Below are 16,416 nucleotides of genomic sequence, written 5' to 3'. Positions count from 1 at the left end.
GAGCAGAATGAAGGTGGAAGAAGAAAGAGTGAATGTGAAGATATATGAATAAAAATTATCCAATCTGAAGGAGAAAGAAGAATTAAGAAAACTGAGAAGAACTGTGAGACAATATCAGTCTAAAATATATGTAAGTTCAACCTCAGAAGCTGATTTGAAACAATTTACAGATCCAGGAATCTTAGAAAACCCAAAAGCGGGATAAATATAAAGAAAACCAGATCTGGGCACTTAATCATTAGAGATGAAAACCCGAAATAAAAAGAAGTATCTTCAAAGCAATGAGAGAAAAAAACACTCTACATACAAGAAAAAGAACACGGCTGACTTTTCATCAAACAGAGCAAAAGACAGAAGATAGTAGGATGACGTCAGTAAAATGATGAAAGACCAAAACTGCCAATTGAGAATTCTAGATCTAGCAAAGAAAAAAAGAAAAGGAAAGCTTCAAAGCTGAGGGTGAAGTGAAACAATTTCAGAAAAACACATGCAAGAGGATTCCTCACCAGCAGACTTGCATTAGAAGAAATACTGAGGTGGAGTATTCCTTGAGGTGGAATAGAAATGGGCTCAGGTAGGCACTGGCTGTACAAGTAGGAATAAGGAACACAGGAGAGGTGGAAAGCAGGCAAGTACAGAAGGTTAGCTTTTCACTCTTCTAGAGACTGACTTGTAAGGCAACTGACAATTTCAAATGTATGGACACTATTCAGTAACGAGGTCATACATGGACACGTGGTCACATGGGGCGGCCCTGAATTATCTTTAGCTATGGTTTTGACTTGTGGTCAGAGCCCAGGGAGGAGTGTGTGAAGGGCTGAAATCACGGCCCCAAGGGGCTTGTCTAGGGGCCACGAGGTCACTTGCTGTGGTCTCAGGCCAGCTCGGTCCACTAGTTTTGCAAGTTCTGACCGTGCTTTAGCCCCTGAGACCACAGTGGTCTTCAGCCTCAGGGTGACTTCATTACTGGGGTGTCTGACTCTTCACAGGACTTCCCTGGGGCGTCCCCTCTGTCCACACTGGCAGTCACACGGGGGCTGCACAGAGGCAGAGGGTCTCCGGGACACAAGCCTCCGAGGAGGGAGCAGCACTGCCCTGAGAGATGGCCACCCCAATAAACAGCACCCACCATAGAATAACGTGCTAAGGCTGATGTGTAGACAGAACACACGGCGGGGAGTGGGGCAGGAGGCACTCGTAGTCCACACTCCAGCAGCTGCCCCGTGCCCTGGAAGAGGACCCCAGTCTCCCACACTGGCTCCAGCCTGCCTCACAGGGCCTGCCTGGCTGACCAGACCCTTGGGTGGGGAGAGGAATCGGAGGTGGTTCAGCCCTCTCTCTACCCCAGTCCTCCTGGGACCTCCCTGGGGCTGCCTGACCTGGTTGGGCAGTCCTGAGTTGGATGCTCATGGTGGGGTCACACCCTTAAGCCTTGCTCTTCAGGGCCAAACAAGATGAATATTTTCATCTGCCTGCCCCTCGCTCTTGTCTGTGCCAACTGATTCTGGCCTGTGGGTTATGTCACCAGTGAACCCCTAAGTCCCAGCTCCGTTAGACGCCAAGTAAGGACCACAGATTCCGCAATGAGACTGAGCAGCTTCAGAGTGTCTCTGTTCGCAGGGGTGGAACCTGCGTGCATTACAGGACCTTCCAGGTCTTCCTGACTGGATATCTGTGTTGTCGGCCCCTTGAATGGTGGCAGGGTTGATAACTGATCAGTTATGAGACACTCCATGTAAAATGCTTAGCTCAGACTTAGCACAAAGCTGGAGCCCTGTTGCTATAATTATGGCAAAAATGTGGCCACAGCCCCCCAGTGAGGAGCCCGACCCCGAGGGAGAACCTTCTGGATGACAAATCAAATGGGGGCACTGGTGCAGTGAGAGTGACTGTGCTTGTGTTTGTGTGGACAGAAGACAGGGTGGTTAAACTGGAGAGGACCTTGAAAATCATGAGGGGACTCAGTCCTGGCCTGACAGCCCTTCCCCATCCAACCCAGGCTCTGATTCCAGGAATCCAAGGGCCACTGGGTCACTGTCAGCCTCCAGCTGAGGGAGCTTCCTGAACTGAGTCACAGCAGCTGGAGGCTCCAGGAAGAGACTCTCGGGGGAAGGAGGAGGAAAAACAGCAGGCGGCCACGAAGAAGACACCCGGTGCCTTATTGCCAGGATGCCACGGCCCGGGTATAAGGGGCACCCTGGGAAGGGAGCCTCCAGACCAGACCTGTCCTCCGTCCCGACCCCACCCAGCCCCAAACCACCATGTGTGACACCAGCTGCCCTGCGAGCTGCCAGCCAGCCTGTTGTGTGCCCAGCTCCTGTCAGGAGATTTGCTATGTGCCCAGCTCCTGCCAGCCAGCCTGCCCAGGGCTGCGGGAGCTCCTGCAGTGCCCCCCATGTGTCTCTGCTGTGCCAACCTGGCGGCAGGTGCCCATCCCTATGCTGCCCTGTGGCCTTCTACTGCGAGCCCAGGCCCTGCCAGGCGTCCTGCTGTGTGCCTGTGAGCCGCCAGCCAGCAGTGTGTGTCCCTGTGAGCTACAGGCCCATGTGTGTCCTCGTGAGCTGCCAGCCCACCGTGTGTGTGGCCCCTGCCTGCCAGCCCTCCCGCCCTGCAGGCCCCTCTCCTGTGGAACCCCTTCCTGCTACTGACAAATCATCCAGAAAATCGATTCTCTGCTGTTGATCTCAGAAGGCCTCTCCTTGTCTAATTAACAGGATTCTGTCCACACATCTCAGTGCTGAATCAGTGACAGACCCACATCCCATAGAGGTGGGACATCCATCTTACTTTTCTTATCCATGAAAGCTTCAGTTCAGTTCAGTCCCTCAGTCGTGTCTGACTCTTTGCGACCCCATGAATTGCAGCACGCCAGGCCTCCCTGTCCATCACCACTTAGCGATCTATAAAAAATAAATCTCTGAGCCTCAACGCTGGCTTTTTGTGATTTTCCCCTAAGCCTTGTCTCCTTGCCATTTGCTGTCCTGGACAAGCCGAGGCCAGCGTGGAACTCCTGTCCTGGGGTGGGGGTTCTTCTGAGAAAGCCACGCCCCTGGGACATTGAGGTGGGGGCACTCTGTGGGGAGGGGAGGCCCAGGCTGCTGAATCCAAAGGGCCATTCTCCCAGCGTCTCCATTGAGAAGCTTGATCCTGGGTTCTTTAAGGAAAGAGTGATGGGGCGGGGGTAGGCAGAGCCCAACTTGCAGCTGCCTGCAATTTCCCAGAGGGCTTTCCAGGAATAAGGTTCACTGCGAGGTTCACTGAAGGCTGGACCGGGAGCCAGGGTGGCAGAGGAGCGGATGTAAGCTCAAGAAAAGAGTTTCCTGCAAGTCAGAGCCACCCAGAACAGAAGCCACCTGGCTATTGTCCTGGCTTCAAGCACTGAAAGGCTGGAAGGCAGCAGGCAGAAGCGGGCACCAGCCATGTGCCTGTCAGCAGGAGAAGTGTTAGTCGCTCAGTCGTGCCCGATGCTTTGCGACCCTACGGACCGTAGCCCACCAGCCTCCTCTGTCCATGGGATTCTCCAGGCAAGAATACTGGAGTGAGTTACCATGCCCTCCTCCAGGGGATCTTCCTGACCCAGACTGAACCTGAGTCTCCTGCATCACAGGCAGATTCTTTACCGTCTGAGCCACCAGGTCAGCAGGGGAGCTGGTCATGAAGCCCGACTCGGCAACGGAAGAAAATCGGCACAACAGCAGGGATGTACCTCAAAAATACCACGCTGGTGGAGGGAGCCAGGCACAAGGGCGCCTGCTGTGTGACTCCATTTAGGTGAAGCCCTGAGATGAGTTGAACTAATGTGTGACTTGAAAATACATGAAAAGTGGCTGCTTCTGGAGGCTGGGGTAAAGCTGGCTGGGTGGAGCGGGAGGGAGGTTCTGGGTCATGACCCCTGAACACTGCTTAATGCTCCACCTCCTAGCACGCTGGAGTGGTGTGTACTGCTGTTGGTAACCTAGAAATCCTTCAGGAAATAAGACACACGGACGAGGATTTCCTGGGCAGGTACCTGGGGAAGCAGACAAAGCACAGGGGCCGTGGTCGACTCTCAGAGTGGATGTGTGGATACCCTCTGTTTTAAGCCTTTCAACTTCCTGTATGTTTGAGATTTTTCACAAAATGAAAATGAAGAATTGAAAATATAGTTAAAATATCATAATTAAAGTATTCATGGAAAGAACAGGAACCACATATGGGGTTACTGCTCTGGATGGGGAATTAAACCGAGAGCTTTTTGCCACAGCCAAGTGAACTGGGATGCGGCCCAAGGAAACCAGGTCCTCCCCCAAGGGAGGGGACAGTGGACTCCAGGTCAACCAGATGTCCAGAGTGTGGGTGGCTGTGAGAAAGCCAGTCTTCCAGGTCAAGGTGGGGGTTCAGCCCACCCACCATCCCATCCAAACTTCCCAAGACCCACCGTGGGGCCCAGGGGATCAGCTTACAGAGAGATGAAGGACTCAACACCTGACATGGAGGCAGAGGAGAGTGTGCTGACCACAAGGCGGGGCAGCAGAGGTGGGGACCAGCCTGGCCTGGTAGCCCCATGGCACTCTGCTCCCTGCGGGCAGGCCTGGGGGAAGGAGGGTGGAACGTGGCCACATGGACCCAGGGAGAGTGCCCAGCCGTCCCACATCCACCCAGGATGTGTGTATCTCCAGCAGCAGTACGGATACCTCATGGTAGGAGTGGGGCTAAGGCTACTAGGGAGTTGCTGGCAACCTCAGCACATAGCTTTCTTGTTCCTGCATCCGGGTTCCCATCTCCTACTCCAAAATGAAGTCCACCACCTGACAGGCCCCTACCCCAATCCCAGGTGTCACCTTCCCCTTGTAGACGAGAGTCCTCTAATACAGCACAGTGTAACACACACAGTGGAAAAGGAGCCTGGACTGCCAGGGACCACCCCCACCCGCACCTCAGCAGACAAGGAAAAGTTGCGGCATGAAAAAGAAAGACCAGACCAGGAGGCAGAAAATACAAGAAGGAGGAGAGACATTTTTAAAAACCCCAAGACATTCGACAAGATGCTACAACAAGAAAACAAGGATAAGAAGCTTTGGAAAGGAAAAAAATTAGAATACTTACCAAAATGGTTCAGATTTTTAAAACAGCTTCTTTAGTTAGAAGTGGGATGGGGAATCCAGAGACCTGTTAGCTTGTCTTCCTTCCCTCCCCTCCTCCCAAGCCCATCCCTCACCCCCCTTTTTGTCTTCTTCTTCCCCTCCTCTCTATCTCTCTCTCTGTGACACATGTCCTCTCCTCTGAAGTGTCTCCCCAGGACTTGGTATTAAAACCTTGTCACTTTGAGTCCCTCTCTCTCTCTACAAGCTTTAAGGAATCATGGAGTTGGCATGCACATCATCATTGGGTATAAAGGTGGAGAACTGACAGCAAAAAATGACCTTCACCTGTATGTCTCCAATGTCTTAAATTGTTAACACAGTATGATGAACTTAATTCAGCTGAGTTCAGTCACTCAGTCGTGTCTTACTATTTGCAGCCCCATGGACTGAAGCACACCAGGCCTCCCTGTCCATCACCAACTCCTGGAGTTTATTCAAACTCAAGTCCATTGAGTCGGTGATGCCATCCAACCATCTTATCCTCTGTTGTCCCCTTCTCCTCCTGCCTTCAATCTTTTCCAGCATCAGGGTCTTTTCAAATGAGTCAGCTCTTTGCATCAGGTGGCTCTGGCCATTGGAGTTTCAGCTTCAACATCAGTCCTTCCAATGAACATTCAGGACTGATTTCCTTTAGGATGGACTGGTTGGATCTCCTTGCAGTCCAAGGGACTCTCAAGAGTCTTCTCCAACACCACAGTTCAAAAGCATCAATTCTTTGGTGCTCAGCTTTCTTTATAGTCCAACTCTCACATCCATACTACTGGAAAAACCATAGCTTTGACTAGATGGACCTTTGTTGGCAAAGTAATGTCTCTGCTTTATAATATGCTGTCTATGTTGGTCATAACTTTTCTTCCAAGGAGTAAGTGTCTTTTAATTTCATGGCTGCAATCACCATCTGCAGTGATTTTGGAGCCCCCCAAAATAAAGTATGTCACTGCTTCCACTTTTTCTCCATCTGTTTGCCATGAAGTGATGGGACCGGATGCCATGATCTTAGTTTTCTGAATGTTGACCTTTAAGCCAACTTTTTCACTCCCCTCTTTCACTTTCATCAAGAGGCCCTTTAGTTCTTCTTCACTTTCTGCCATAAGGGTGGTGTCATCTGCATATCTGAAATTGATATTTCTCCTGGCAATCTTGATTCCAGCTTGTGCTTCAGCAGCCCCCCGTTTCTCATGATGTACTCTGCATATAAGTTAAATAAGCAGGGTGACAATATACAGCCTTGATGTACTCCTTTTCCTATTTGGAACCAGTCTGTTGTTCCATGTCCAGTTCTAACTGTTGCTTCCTGACCTGCATACAGATTTCTCAAGAGGCAGGTCAGGTGGTCTGGTATTCCCATCTCTCTCAGAATTTTCCACAGTTTATTGTGATCCACACAGTCAAAGGCTTTGGCATAGTCAATAAAGCAGAAGTAGATGTTTTTCTGGAACTCTCTTCCTTTTTCCATGATCCAGTGGATGTTGGCAATTTGATCTCTGCTTCCTCTGCCTTTTCTAAAGCCAGCTTGAACATCTGGAAGTTCATAGTTCATGTATTGCTGAAGCCTGGCTTGGAGAATTTTGAGCATGACTTTACTAGCATATGAGATGAGTGCAATTGTGCGGTAGTTTGAGCATTCTTTGGCATTGCCTTTCTTAGGGATTGGGATGAAAACTGATCTTTTCCAGTCCTGTGGCCACTGCTGAGTTTTCCAAATTTGCTGGCATATTGAGTGCAGCACTTTCACAGCATTATCTCTTAGGATTTGAAATAGCTCAGCTGGAATTCCATCACCTCCACTAGCTTTGTTCATAGTGATGCTTTCTAAGGCCCACTTGACTTCATATTCCATGATGTCTAGCTCTAGGTGAGTGATCACACCATCGTGATTATCTGGGTCATGAAGATCTTTTTTGTACTGTACTTCTGTGCATTCTTGCCACCTCTTCTTACTATCTTCTGCTTCTATTAGGTCCATACCATTTCTGTCCTTTATTGAGCCCATGTTTGCATAAAATGTTCCCTTGGTATCTCTAATTTTCTTGACCAGATCTCTAGTCTTTCCCATTCTGTTGTTTTCCTCTATTTCTTTCCACTGATCACTGAGGAGGGGTTTCTTATCTCTCCTTGCTATTCTTTGGAACTCTGGATTCAAATGGGTATATCTTTCCTTTTCTCCTTTGCTTTTTGTTTCTCTTCTTTTCACAGCTATTTGTAAGGCCTCCTCAGACAGCCATATTGCTTTTTTGCATTTCTTTTTCTTGGGGATGGTCTTGTTCCCTGTCTCCTGTACAATGTGACGAACCTTCATCCATAGTTCATGAGGCACTCTGTCTATCAGATCTAATCCCTTAAATTTATTTCTCACTTTCATTCCATAATTGTTATGGATTTGACTTAGGTCCTACCTGAATGGTCTAATGGTTTTCCCTACTTTCTTAAATTTCAGTCTGAATTTGGCAATAAGGAATTCATGATCTGAGCCACAGTCAGCTCCCAGTCTTGTTTTTGCTGACTGTATAGAGCCTCTCCATCTTTGGCTGCAAAGAACTAGCCATGACTTATAGCTGTCTTCCTCTATAATAAACTTATTATTTTCAAGAATTCTTAATTCCCCATCAACACACTAAGAATTGAAAAACCAACAGATAACACTTACCAAGGACCTATTCATCTGTATTATACCAACCACAAAAATGCACAAGAAAAGGACACTGTGTATTAATAAAAGACTTAATTCATCAAGATGATATAAGGATTAAAAATATATATACACCACACAACTGAAATATATGAAGCAAATATTGGCAGAATTGACGTGAGAACCAGACAGTTCTGTGATAATAGTTGAAGCTTTGGATACCCCATGTTCAATAATGGACAAAACATCTAGGGAGATCAACAAGGAAACAGAAGACTTGAACAACACTGCAAATCAACTAGTCAAAACAAACACACAGAATACACCACCCATCAACAGCACATTAAATGCTCTCCAGGACAAGCCATATATAGGACACAAAACAAGCCTCAGTGAATTAAAAAAAAAAAAAAACAAAAAAAACCTGAAATCATACAAAGGGTCTTTTCCAATCACAAGGGAATGAAATTAGACATCAATAACAGAAAGAAACTAGAAAACTCACAATATGTGGAAATTAAACAACAGATGTTTTTTAATGGGGGTCAAAGACAAAAGTTAGGAAATTAGAAAATACTAATAATGAATAAAATGAAAACACGATGTATCAAACCTATGGGATGCAGTGAAGGCAGGCAGAGGGGCATTTAAGCCTCTAAATGCCTACTTTCAAAAAAAGAAGAATGGGGACTTCACTGGTGGTCCAGTGGTTGAAAATCTGCCTTCCAACACAGGGTATGTGGGTTCAATTCATGGTCAGGAGACTAAGTGAGCCACAGCTACTGAGCCTGCACACCTCAACTAGAAAGAAACCTGTATGCTGCAAAGAAGACCCCACATGCCACAACTAAGACCCAGTGCAGCCAAATATTAAATAAATATTTTAAAAAGAATGACCACAAGTCAATAAACTAACTTTATACCCTGAGGAACTAGAAAAGAGCAAACTAAATCTAAAGATAGAAGGAAGGAAGTACTGAAATCAGAGTGAAAATAAATGGCATAACAGACAGAAAAACAGCAGAGAATTAACAAAACCAAGTTTGACTCCTTGGAAAGATAGACAGATAGACTAGCAAAGAAAAAAAGAGAGAAAGTACAATAACTAAATTCAGAATTGAAAGTACAGATATTACCATGAACCACAGAGAAATAAAAAGCATTATAAAAGAATACCAAGGACAATTTTGTATGCCAACAAATTATAACCTAGATGAAACAGAAAATTTTCTATAAATATACAAATTAACAAAACTGACTAAAAATGAAACAAAAAATCTCAATAGACCTATAAAAAATATTGAATTATTAATTAATAATCTCACAGGGAAAAAAAGGCTAGGACCAGATGGCTTCACTGGTGAATTCTACCAGCGTATAATAAACTAACACCAAACCTTCTCAGGCTTTTCCAAAAGCCAGACAAGAGAACACTTCCTAACTCACTCTGTGATGCCAGCATTTCCCAGAAGTAAAGAAAAACATTCACCAATATACTTTATGAACATAGATGCAAAGATGCTCAACAAAACACTAGGAACCTGACTCCAAGAGCATACCAAAATGATTATATACCATGACCAAGTGCCATTTATACCAGGAATGCAACGCTGGCTCAAAAAAAATTTTTTTTAATCAACCAATGTAAAATACCACATTAACAGAATGAAGGAAGAAAAGATACAAGTTCTCAGACTACTCTGGTGGTAGAGTGAAGAAGAATCTACGTGCCAGTGCAGAGGACACAGTTTCAATCCCTGGTTCAGGAAGATTCCATGTGCCACACAGCAACGAAGCCCACAAGCCACAGCTCCTGAGCGCCTGTGCCACAGCTAATGAAGCCCATGCTCCTAGAGCCTGTGCTCCACAATAAGAGGAAGTCTTCCCACAGGAACAAAGAGCCGGGGCAACCAAAAATTTAAAAATAAATAAAATAAATAATCTTTAGAACACACGATCTCAACTGATGCAGAACAGGATTTTGACAAAAGCCAACACAATTTCATAATTTAAAAAAACACTCAGAAAATTAGGAATAGAAGAGAAATTCTTCAACATCATAAAAGGGATATATGAGAAATCCATAGCTAACATGATGCTCAACGCAACCTTCATTGGTGTATGAATTCAGGAGAAAATAACATATCAGTGAAGAGAGTATTTAAAAAGAACAAAACAGGCTAGTGATTCAACTGAGTGTTGAGAATAAGGGAATAATAGCGAGAAGCCCCAGAAAGATGCTTGGTGGTGGGGCTGTGAGGATGGCCATCTAGAGTCTACCCACAGGATAGACTCCAGCATAATGGACCCTGCCCCTGGGGCTGGACCCCTGCCCCATGGATCCCCTGGGCTCAGCCTCTCGGGAGTTTAACCAGTTGAGTGACCTGTCACGGGATTATGACGCGCATCCTCAGGACCTGCTCCAACAGCAAGGAAGCAGACTCTGCTGGGCCCCCGTGATGCAACAACACCCCCCCACCCAGAGCTGTATATAAGCTCCAACCACCTAAGACCATCACACAGCCTCACCCATCCACTCCCTCACACACTCACGCCTCTTCCAGCCCCATCTCCTCCACCATGGCTGCCTCCACCCTGTCCGTCTGCTCCAGCGACCTGAGCTATGCCTGTCCAGAGAGCTGCTGCGAGCCCCCCTGCTGTGCCCCCAGCTGCTGCGCCCCGGCCCCCCACCTGACCCTCCTCTGTGCCCCAGTGAGCTGCGAGTCCAGCCCCTGCTGCCAGCCAGCCTGTAGCAGCTCCTGCCCAGCCTCGTGCTGCCAGCAGTCTAGCTGCCAGTCCTCCTGCTGCACCTCCTCCCCCTGCCAACAGGCCTGCTGTGAGCCCGTCTGCTGCAGGCCCGTCTGCTGCAGGCCCGTCTGCTGCAGGCCTGTCTGTTGCACACCTGTCTGTTGCACACCTGTGTGCTATGAAGCCTCCCCCTGTTCTACCTCCTCATGTTGCCAGCAGTCCAGCTGTATCTCCTCCCCCTGCCAGCAGGCCTGCTGTGAGCCCGTCTGCTGCAGGCCTGTCTGCTGCACACCTGTCTGCTGCAGGCCCGTCTGCTGTGAGGTCTCCCCCTGCTGCAAACCCTCCTCCTCCTCCGTGTCCCTCCTGTGCCGGCCCGTGTGTCGCCCCGCCTGCTGTGTGCCCACCTCTTCCTGCCAGCCCAGCTGCTGCAGACCCTCCTCCTCCTCCGTGTCCCTCCTGTGTCGGCCCGTGTATCGCCCCACCTGCTGTGTGCCCACCTCTTCCTGCCAGCCCAGCTGCTGCAGACCCTCCTCCTCCTCTGTGTCCCTCCTGTGTCGGCCCGTGTGTCGCCCCGCCTGCTGTGTGCCCACCTCTTCCTGCCAGCCCAGCTGCTGCCGCCCAGCCTCCTCCGTGTCCCTGCTCTGCCAGCCCGTGTGCCCCCGTCCCACCTGCTGCATCCCTGCCTCAGCCCCAGAGCCCTGCTGCTGACCAGACACATCCCCCCAGGGCCAGCCAGGCACCATAGGGCAACCCCCCACCACCAGCCTCATGACTGCCCTCAGGGTTTCTCCAGGAGTTCTAAGCTACATGGACACCCCCTTGCCCTCTCTCCCCAGGAGTGGGGCCCCCTCAAACTCCAGATGACCGTGCCCGTGCCCACTGTCCACTCCTCCTGGGACCCAGTGCTCAGGCCTGGGGACCACGTTTCACAATCCAGGCCCCATGGTCTCACCTCGGAAGCTGCTTGAAAACGTAATAAACTTGACTGCATCTACTGGTGCTTTACTCTCTTCCAGTCATTTCTGGTAGCCTTGCCAGCCAGTCTCCACAGAGGCCAGGGCACGTGCGCTGCCCTGGTCCTCGCTGCCCTCCTGTCCTCAGCCACACTCCTGGGGGCCACACCCCAAGCAGGCCTAGCACCCAGGTCCTGTCTAGAAGCCAGCCAGGCAGGCAGGTCCTCAGCAGCGGCCAGTCGCAGGCACAGGAACTTCACTGCCCTGGGCATCTCCTGTCCCCCTGCACTAGGGTGCTGGTGGGACACAGGATTCAGGCCACTAGGTGGAGAGGACGAGGCCTCTCGGAGCCCGGGCAAGCGGCCCTTCTCAGTCACTTGAGCTTTCCTGCCCCACCTTCCTTCTTCGGCACCTACGCCCCCACTGTCCAGAGTCCTTGCTCTGACCACATGCCCCGAAGCCTTTTCTAATATAAAGAATGAGTGAGACTCAGCCCCATCCCTCCCAGCTCAGTGCAGCTGCACCCCACCCCCAGAGCTTCCACACAGTTCTCCCAGTCCCTTCTCCACCTTGACACCCTCCTCTCTACATTCCCACTCCCGTGTTGCTGGCTCTACTCCCGGCCTAGCCACCAAAGGCCCCTTGGCAAAGGTCAGTGTCCCCCTAGACCTTGTCCCGTGGACCTATCCCTGCAGAATTTAGCCCTTGACTTGGGGACAGGTCCCTCTGCTCCTCCTTACCCCTCTGTCTTCCAGGGCCTTCACCCTGACCTCCGTCCACCTCCTTGCTCCTGCATCGGGACCTTCTGATGCATCTCAGGGCCTCTCCTGGGCTCCAGGCCACTCATGGCACCTCCAGACACGACCCCACCCCAGGACCTGTGGAAGCCCTGCGTGGACCATCCGAAGCTGAATTAGCACTTTCCCCAACTAGCCTCTACTCGCACTCCGTCCCAAGGGTGCGGGTCCCCTGCAGGGCCAGCTGGACTCTGCCCCCACTCCCACCCCACTGTCCTGGGCCTGAGCCTGAGGCTCTCCGGCCACATGTTTGAGGTCTGTCCCTGCCTCTCACGGCCACCATTTCCCCGGCTCAGGCTGACATTGCCCTGTTTTTGCTAAACGGCTCTGGGCAGTGGACAGGGCCAGGATCCCAGCCTCAGGGCCCCTGGCTGCCAACAGCCCGCCCTTAGCATGAGGGGCTGTGCTTGGAGGACTCCCAGCGATGCACATTCTTCCACAGAATTTATTCTGGGAAGAAACTGTCATTGTCCAGTAAAACATGCCAGTTTTGGAGAAAGAAGAAAAATTTACAGGTCTGGGGGAAACTCTGCCTTCCAGGGTCCCTCAAGATATCAGCACAAAGCCCCACCCAGGTGCTAAAAATAAATCAAACTTTCAAAACTTTTTTGAATTTTTAAGAATCAATAAAAATTGTTTTAATTTTAAAAAAGGGACTTCCCTGGCAGTCTAATTGATAGGGACAGAATGAAGGGACAAAATAGGTGATTAAACAGTAAATCCCACTAGGGGATTGTAGGTGAAAAATATGAGAGACCCCTGTAAGTAAATGATTACTTGAGAAAGCAGGTTTACTTAACCATAAAACCAAAAAGGCTTGCTTAGCAACAAATCGATGCAACAGAAGTACAAGACACGTTCCAAACCAGCAAAACAATGGTGACTTGAGACCCACCTCCTGCCCAGTGAGCTCAGTCTGTTGTTCCACGTGCTGAGTCACTTCAGTTGTGTCCAATTCTTTTTGACCCTATAGACCATAGCCCACCAGTTTTCTCTGTCCATGGGATTTCTCTAGGCAAGAATATTGGAGTGAGTTGCCATTTCCTCCTTCAGGAGATCTTCCCAACCCAGGGATCAAAACCATGAGCACCATCAATTAGTAACCCCCAACACATACTCTTTGGCCTTTAAGACACACTCTTTGCGCGATATCCCCAAAACGATAAAACAATAGTAGAAAATAGGTCCTGCACCCTGCCCAGTGGTGTCATCAAGTCAATGGCCTCCAAACAGCTCTGCGCACACAGAAAACAATCACTTACGGGAAGGTGACTTTTCAAAATGAAAGACCCTCATCGGACTTAGACCTGAAAATTTTCTGAATTGTTATGACAGTCCTGGCCTGACCATCTAAGGAGGGACAGGTAAACTCCCCTGCCCCACCCAGGGAGGAACTGATGACGGACACATGCCGTCTACTCGAGAAAGACAGAGAAGTTCTCTCCTCCCCACTTTTCCTTTGATTAGAAAACTGTGTCCACTGAGTTCTCAGGGCGTGGCGTTTCTCACCCACCCACTTGTAAGCCTCACAGTGTCCTATTCTGATAAGTGAAAGTGTTAGTTGCTCAGGTGTGTCTCTTTGTGACCCCATGGACTGTAGCCACCAGGCTGCTCTGTCCATGGGATTCTCCAGGCAAGAATACTGGAGTGAGTTGCCATTCACTTCTCCAGGGGATCTTCCTGACCCAGGGATCAAACCCAGGTCTCCTGCACTGCAGGAGAATCCTTTACCATCTGAGCCACCAGAGAAGCCTGTTCTGATAATCCACTTCTTATCTACCGCTTTGCTCCCACTGAATGCTTCTCTGCCCTGACACATAAAGGACTATGATACTGGAGCTCTTCAGAGGCTCCTGAAATGACACCAGTCGGTTTCACAGTGACTAAGACCTCGTGCTTCCAAAGCAGGAGGCTTGGGTTCAATACCTGGTTGGGGAACTAACATCTTACATGTTGCAGGGGACAGCCAGAAAGCAAAACTAAATAAGTAAATAAATATTTTAAAGGCCAGAGCGCGGGCAGCAGACGAGAGCTGACGCCTGGGCTGCCTGGACAGGGCTGAGCCTTTACCTGCGCCCTAGGTGCTCCCGAAGTGTGTGTGGGAAGATGGAGAGGAGGTGAATGGAGGCAGGAAGAGAGGAGAGCAGACCCCTGGAGCTCCCTGTCTAACCCAGAGCCTCCCAGCAATCACAGCCTGGAAGCTTTTTCTGGATCAGCCCACACCTGTGCACATGACCTTGGGAGGAAAAAGAACTTTGCAGACTGAATGCAGCTTGCTGATTAAGGCTCTTGACCAGGAGGAGGGGACGTGAAGACAGGCAGAGGCTGAAGGGAAGTGGCCACAAGCCCAGGACGCCCGGAGGCAGAGAAGCTGGAGAAGGCAGGAAGGGCCATCCCCTCTGGCCATAGGATGCCCTGATCTCAGCTCATTATAACTCTTCTCAGACTTCTGGCCTCAAAACTGAGAGAGAATACAATTCTGTTGTCTGGATATTTCATATGACCCAGTGTTGACCATTTGTTACAGCAGCCATAGGAAACTGGTGCAAATGTACATGATAAAAAAGATTCTAAGTGTTGTGGCTTAAGATGTCACTGAGACAATATAAAAATAATTAATAATGAAATAAACCTTCCTGTCCAGCCAACCGCTCCCCGTGCACACCATCGAGGGTTGGCCTGCCTTTCTGACCAGCCCCAGACTCCTCGGCAGGGCCTCCCTACCCCCAGCTCCCACCCCTCCATGGTAGCTGTCACATCCCAGCTGCTCTGCACGCTGGCCTCACTAACCCCTGCCACCTGTCTTTCTCCTCCCCACCTTCACCTGCAGAGCTGCCCTGACCGCTGCACCTGGCAGAGTCAGGCTCAAGCAGCTTTTGGTGACTCTTTCCTAGACCACCAAGTATCCCACCAGGGTGTCCCAGGAGCCCCAGACAGAGGCCCAGGCTCAGCTCCCAGGAAAGATGCAGCGAGAGCGGGGTGGGGCAGAGTCTGAGTGGATGTCTGGAAGGAGGCAGGAGGAGAGGCAGAAGGAGCCCCAGCAATCTGTCCAGCAGAAGGAGGGGTGACCATCCTTGGGAGCCTGAGCAGGTACCCAGCTTTGGGAGGAGGGGGTAGCCACTCCCAGCCCCACCTGGCTGAGCCTCTGCTGGGCCACCTGCTATGGCCCGAGCCACAGGGATGCCTCAAGCCTAGCAGGTGGAAGGGAGACACGCTGAGCAAGGGGACCACTGCCCATAAACATGAGCCCACCCCTGGAGACACAGTCTGCTGGTCTCCGCCACGCCCTTCCTGCAAGTCTTGCCCAAAACAGGGCAGCTAGACACACCCAGCCAGAACCTACCCAGGCAACGCCCCTCCCTCCATCTGCAGGGGCTTGTGACAAACGCCAAAGAAAAGGGGCCACATGCCCCAGTAAAAGGCCCCTTACAGGGCCCAGAATGCAAGTCACAGCCCCTAATGCCCTGGCGCCCAGAATGAGGGCCCAGTGGCCAAGAGCCCACACTGCCTACACTGGGTCCACCCCGACCTTGTACTCCCACACCCACTCAGCACGTGGTCAGGAGCAGCATGGCCCAGCATACAGGTAGGACATTTACGAGCTGGGCCTCCATCTCCCGGGAAAATAACGCAGCCCTAATGAGGGTTCCCTGGAGCCAGATCCAAACACCAACCAGGAAAGGAGCGCGTTGTGAGCCTCTGTTGGGACAACACACACACAGAAGAGGGGTATAAAGCCGGCAGCCTGAGCACCTCACACACTCACTCACACACTCACTCACTCACTCACACACACGCACATCCTCACCCTCCTCCAGCCCCACCACCTCCACCATGGCTTCCTCCGCCTTGTCTGTCTGCTCCAGTGACCTGAGCTACAGCAGCCGAGTCTGCCTGCCCGGGTCCTGTGACTCCTGTACCGGCTCCTCCTGGCAGGTGGACGACTGTCCAGAGAGCTGCTGCGAGCCCCCCTGCTGTGCCCCTAGCTGCTGCGCCCCGGCCCCCCGCCTGACCCTCCTCTGTGCCCCAGTGAGCTGCGAGTCCAGCCCCTGCTGCCAACCAGCCTGCAGCAGCTCCTGCCCGGCCTTGTGCTGCCAGCAGTCTAGCTGCCAGCCCTCCTGCTGCACCTCCTCCCCCTGCCAGCAGGCCTGCTGTGAGCCTGTCTG

General features: G+C 50.7%; 2 protein-coding genes across 2 annotated transcripts in view; both read left to right on the top strand.

The window, feature by feature from the left end:
- Window positions 1–10,284: 10,284 nt before the first annotated feature.
- Window positions 10,285–11,499, top strand: LOC120856681 (keratin-associated protein 10-3-like). Its single transcript, XM_040232044.1, has one exon. It carries the CDS (start codon window positions 10,333–10,335, stop codon window positions 11,206–11,208), a length of 876 nt encoding a protein of 291 aa, XP_040087978.1. The 5' UTR covers window positions 10,285–10,332; the 3' UTR covers window positions 11,209–11,499.
- Window positions 11,500–16,031: 4,532 nt separating this feature from the next.
- Window positions 16,032–16,416, top strand: part of LOC120856673 (keratin-associated protein 10-8-like) — a 1,235-nt gene continuing 850 nt past the window's right edge. The window contains exon 1 of the mRNA XM_040232030.1: window positions 16,032–16,416. This exon is cut by the window's right edge and continues 850 nt beyond it. Within this exon, the coding sequence (XP_040087964.1) occupies window positions 16,085–16,416 (332 nt within the window). The 5' untranslated portion in view covers window positions 16,032–16,084.

Source organism: Oryx dammah, unplaced genomic scaffold (assembly GCF_014754425.2).
Source record: "Oryx dammah isolate SB20612 unplaced genomic scaffold, SCBI_Odam_1.1 HiC_scaffold_2, whole genome shotgun sequence".
NCBI lineage: Eukaryota > Metazoa > Chordata > Mammalia > Artiodactyla > Bovidae > Oryx > Oryx dammah.
This window is presented reverse-complemented; position numbering and strand designations above follow the sequence as displayed.

What these genes read in the sequence shown, in the direction of transcription:
- LOC120856681 (XM_040232044.1), top strand. Translation starts at nt 10,333, where the DNA reads ATGGCTGCCTCCACCCTGTCCGTCTGCTCCAGCGACCTGAGCTATGCC.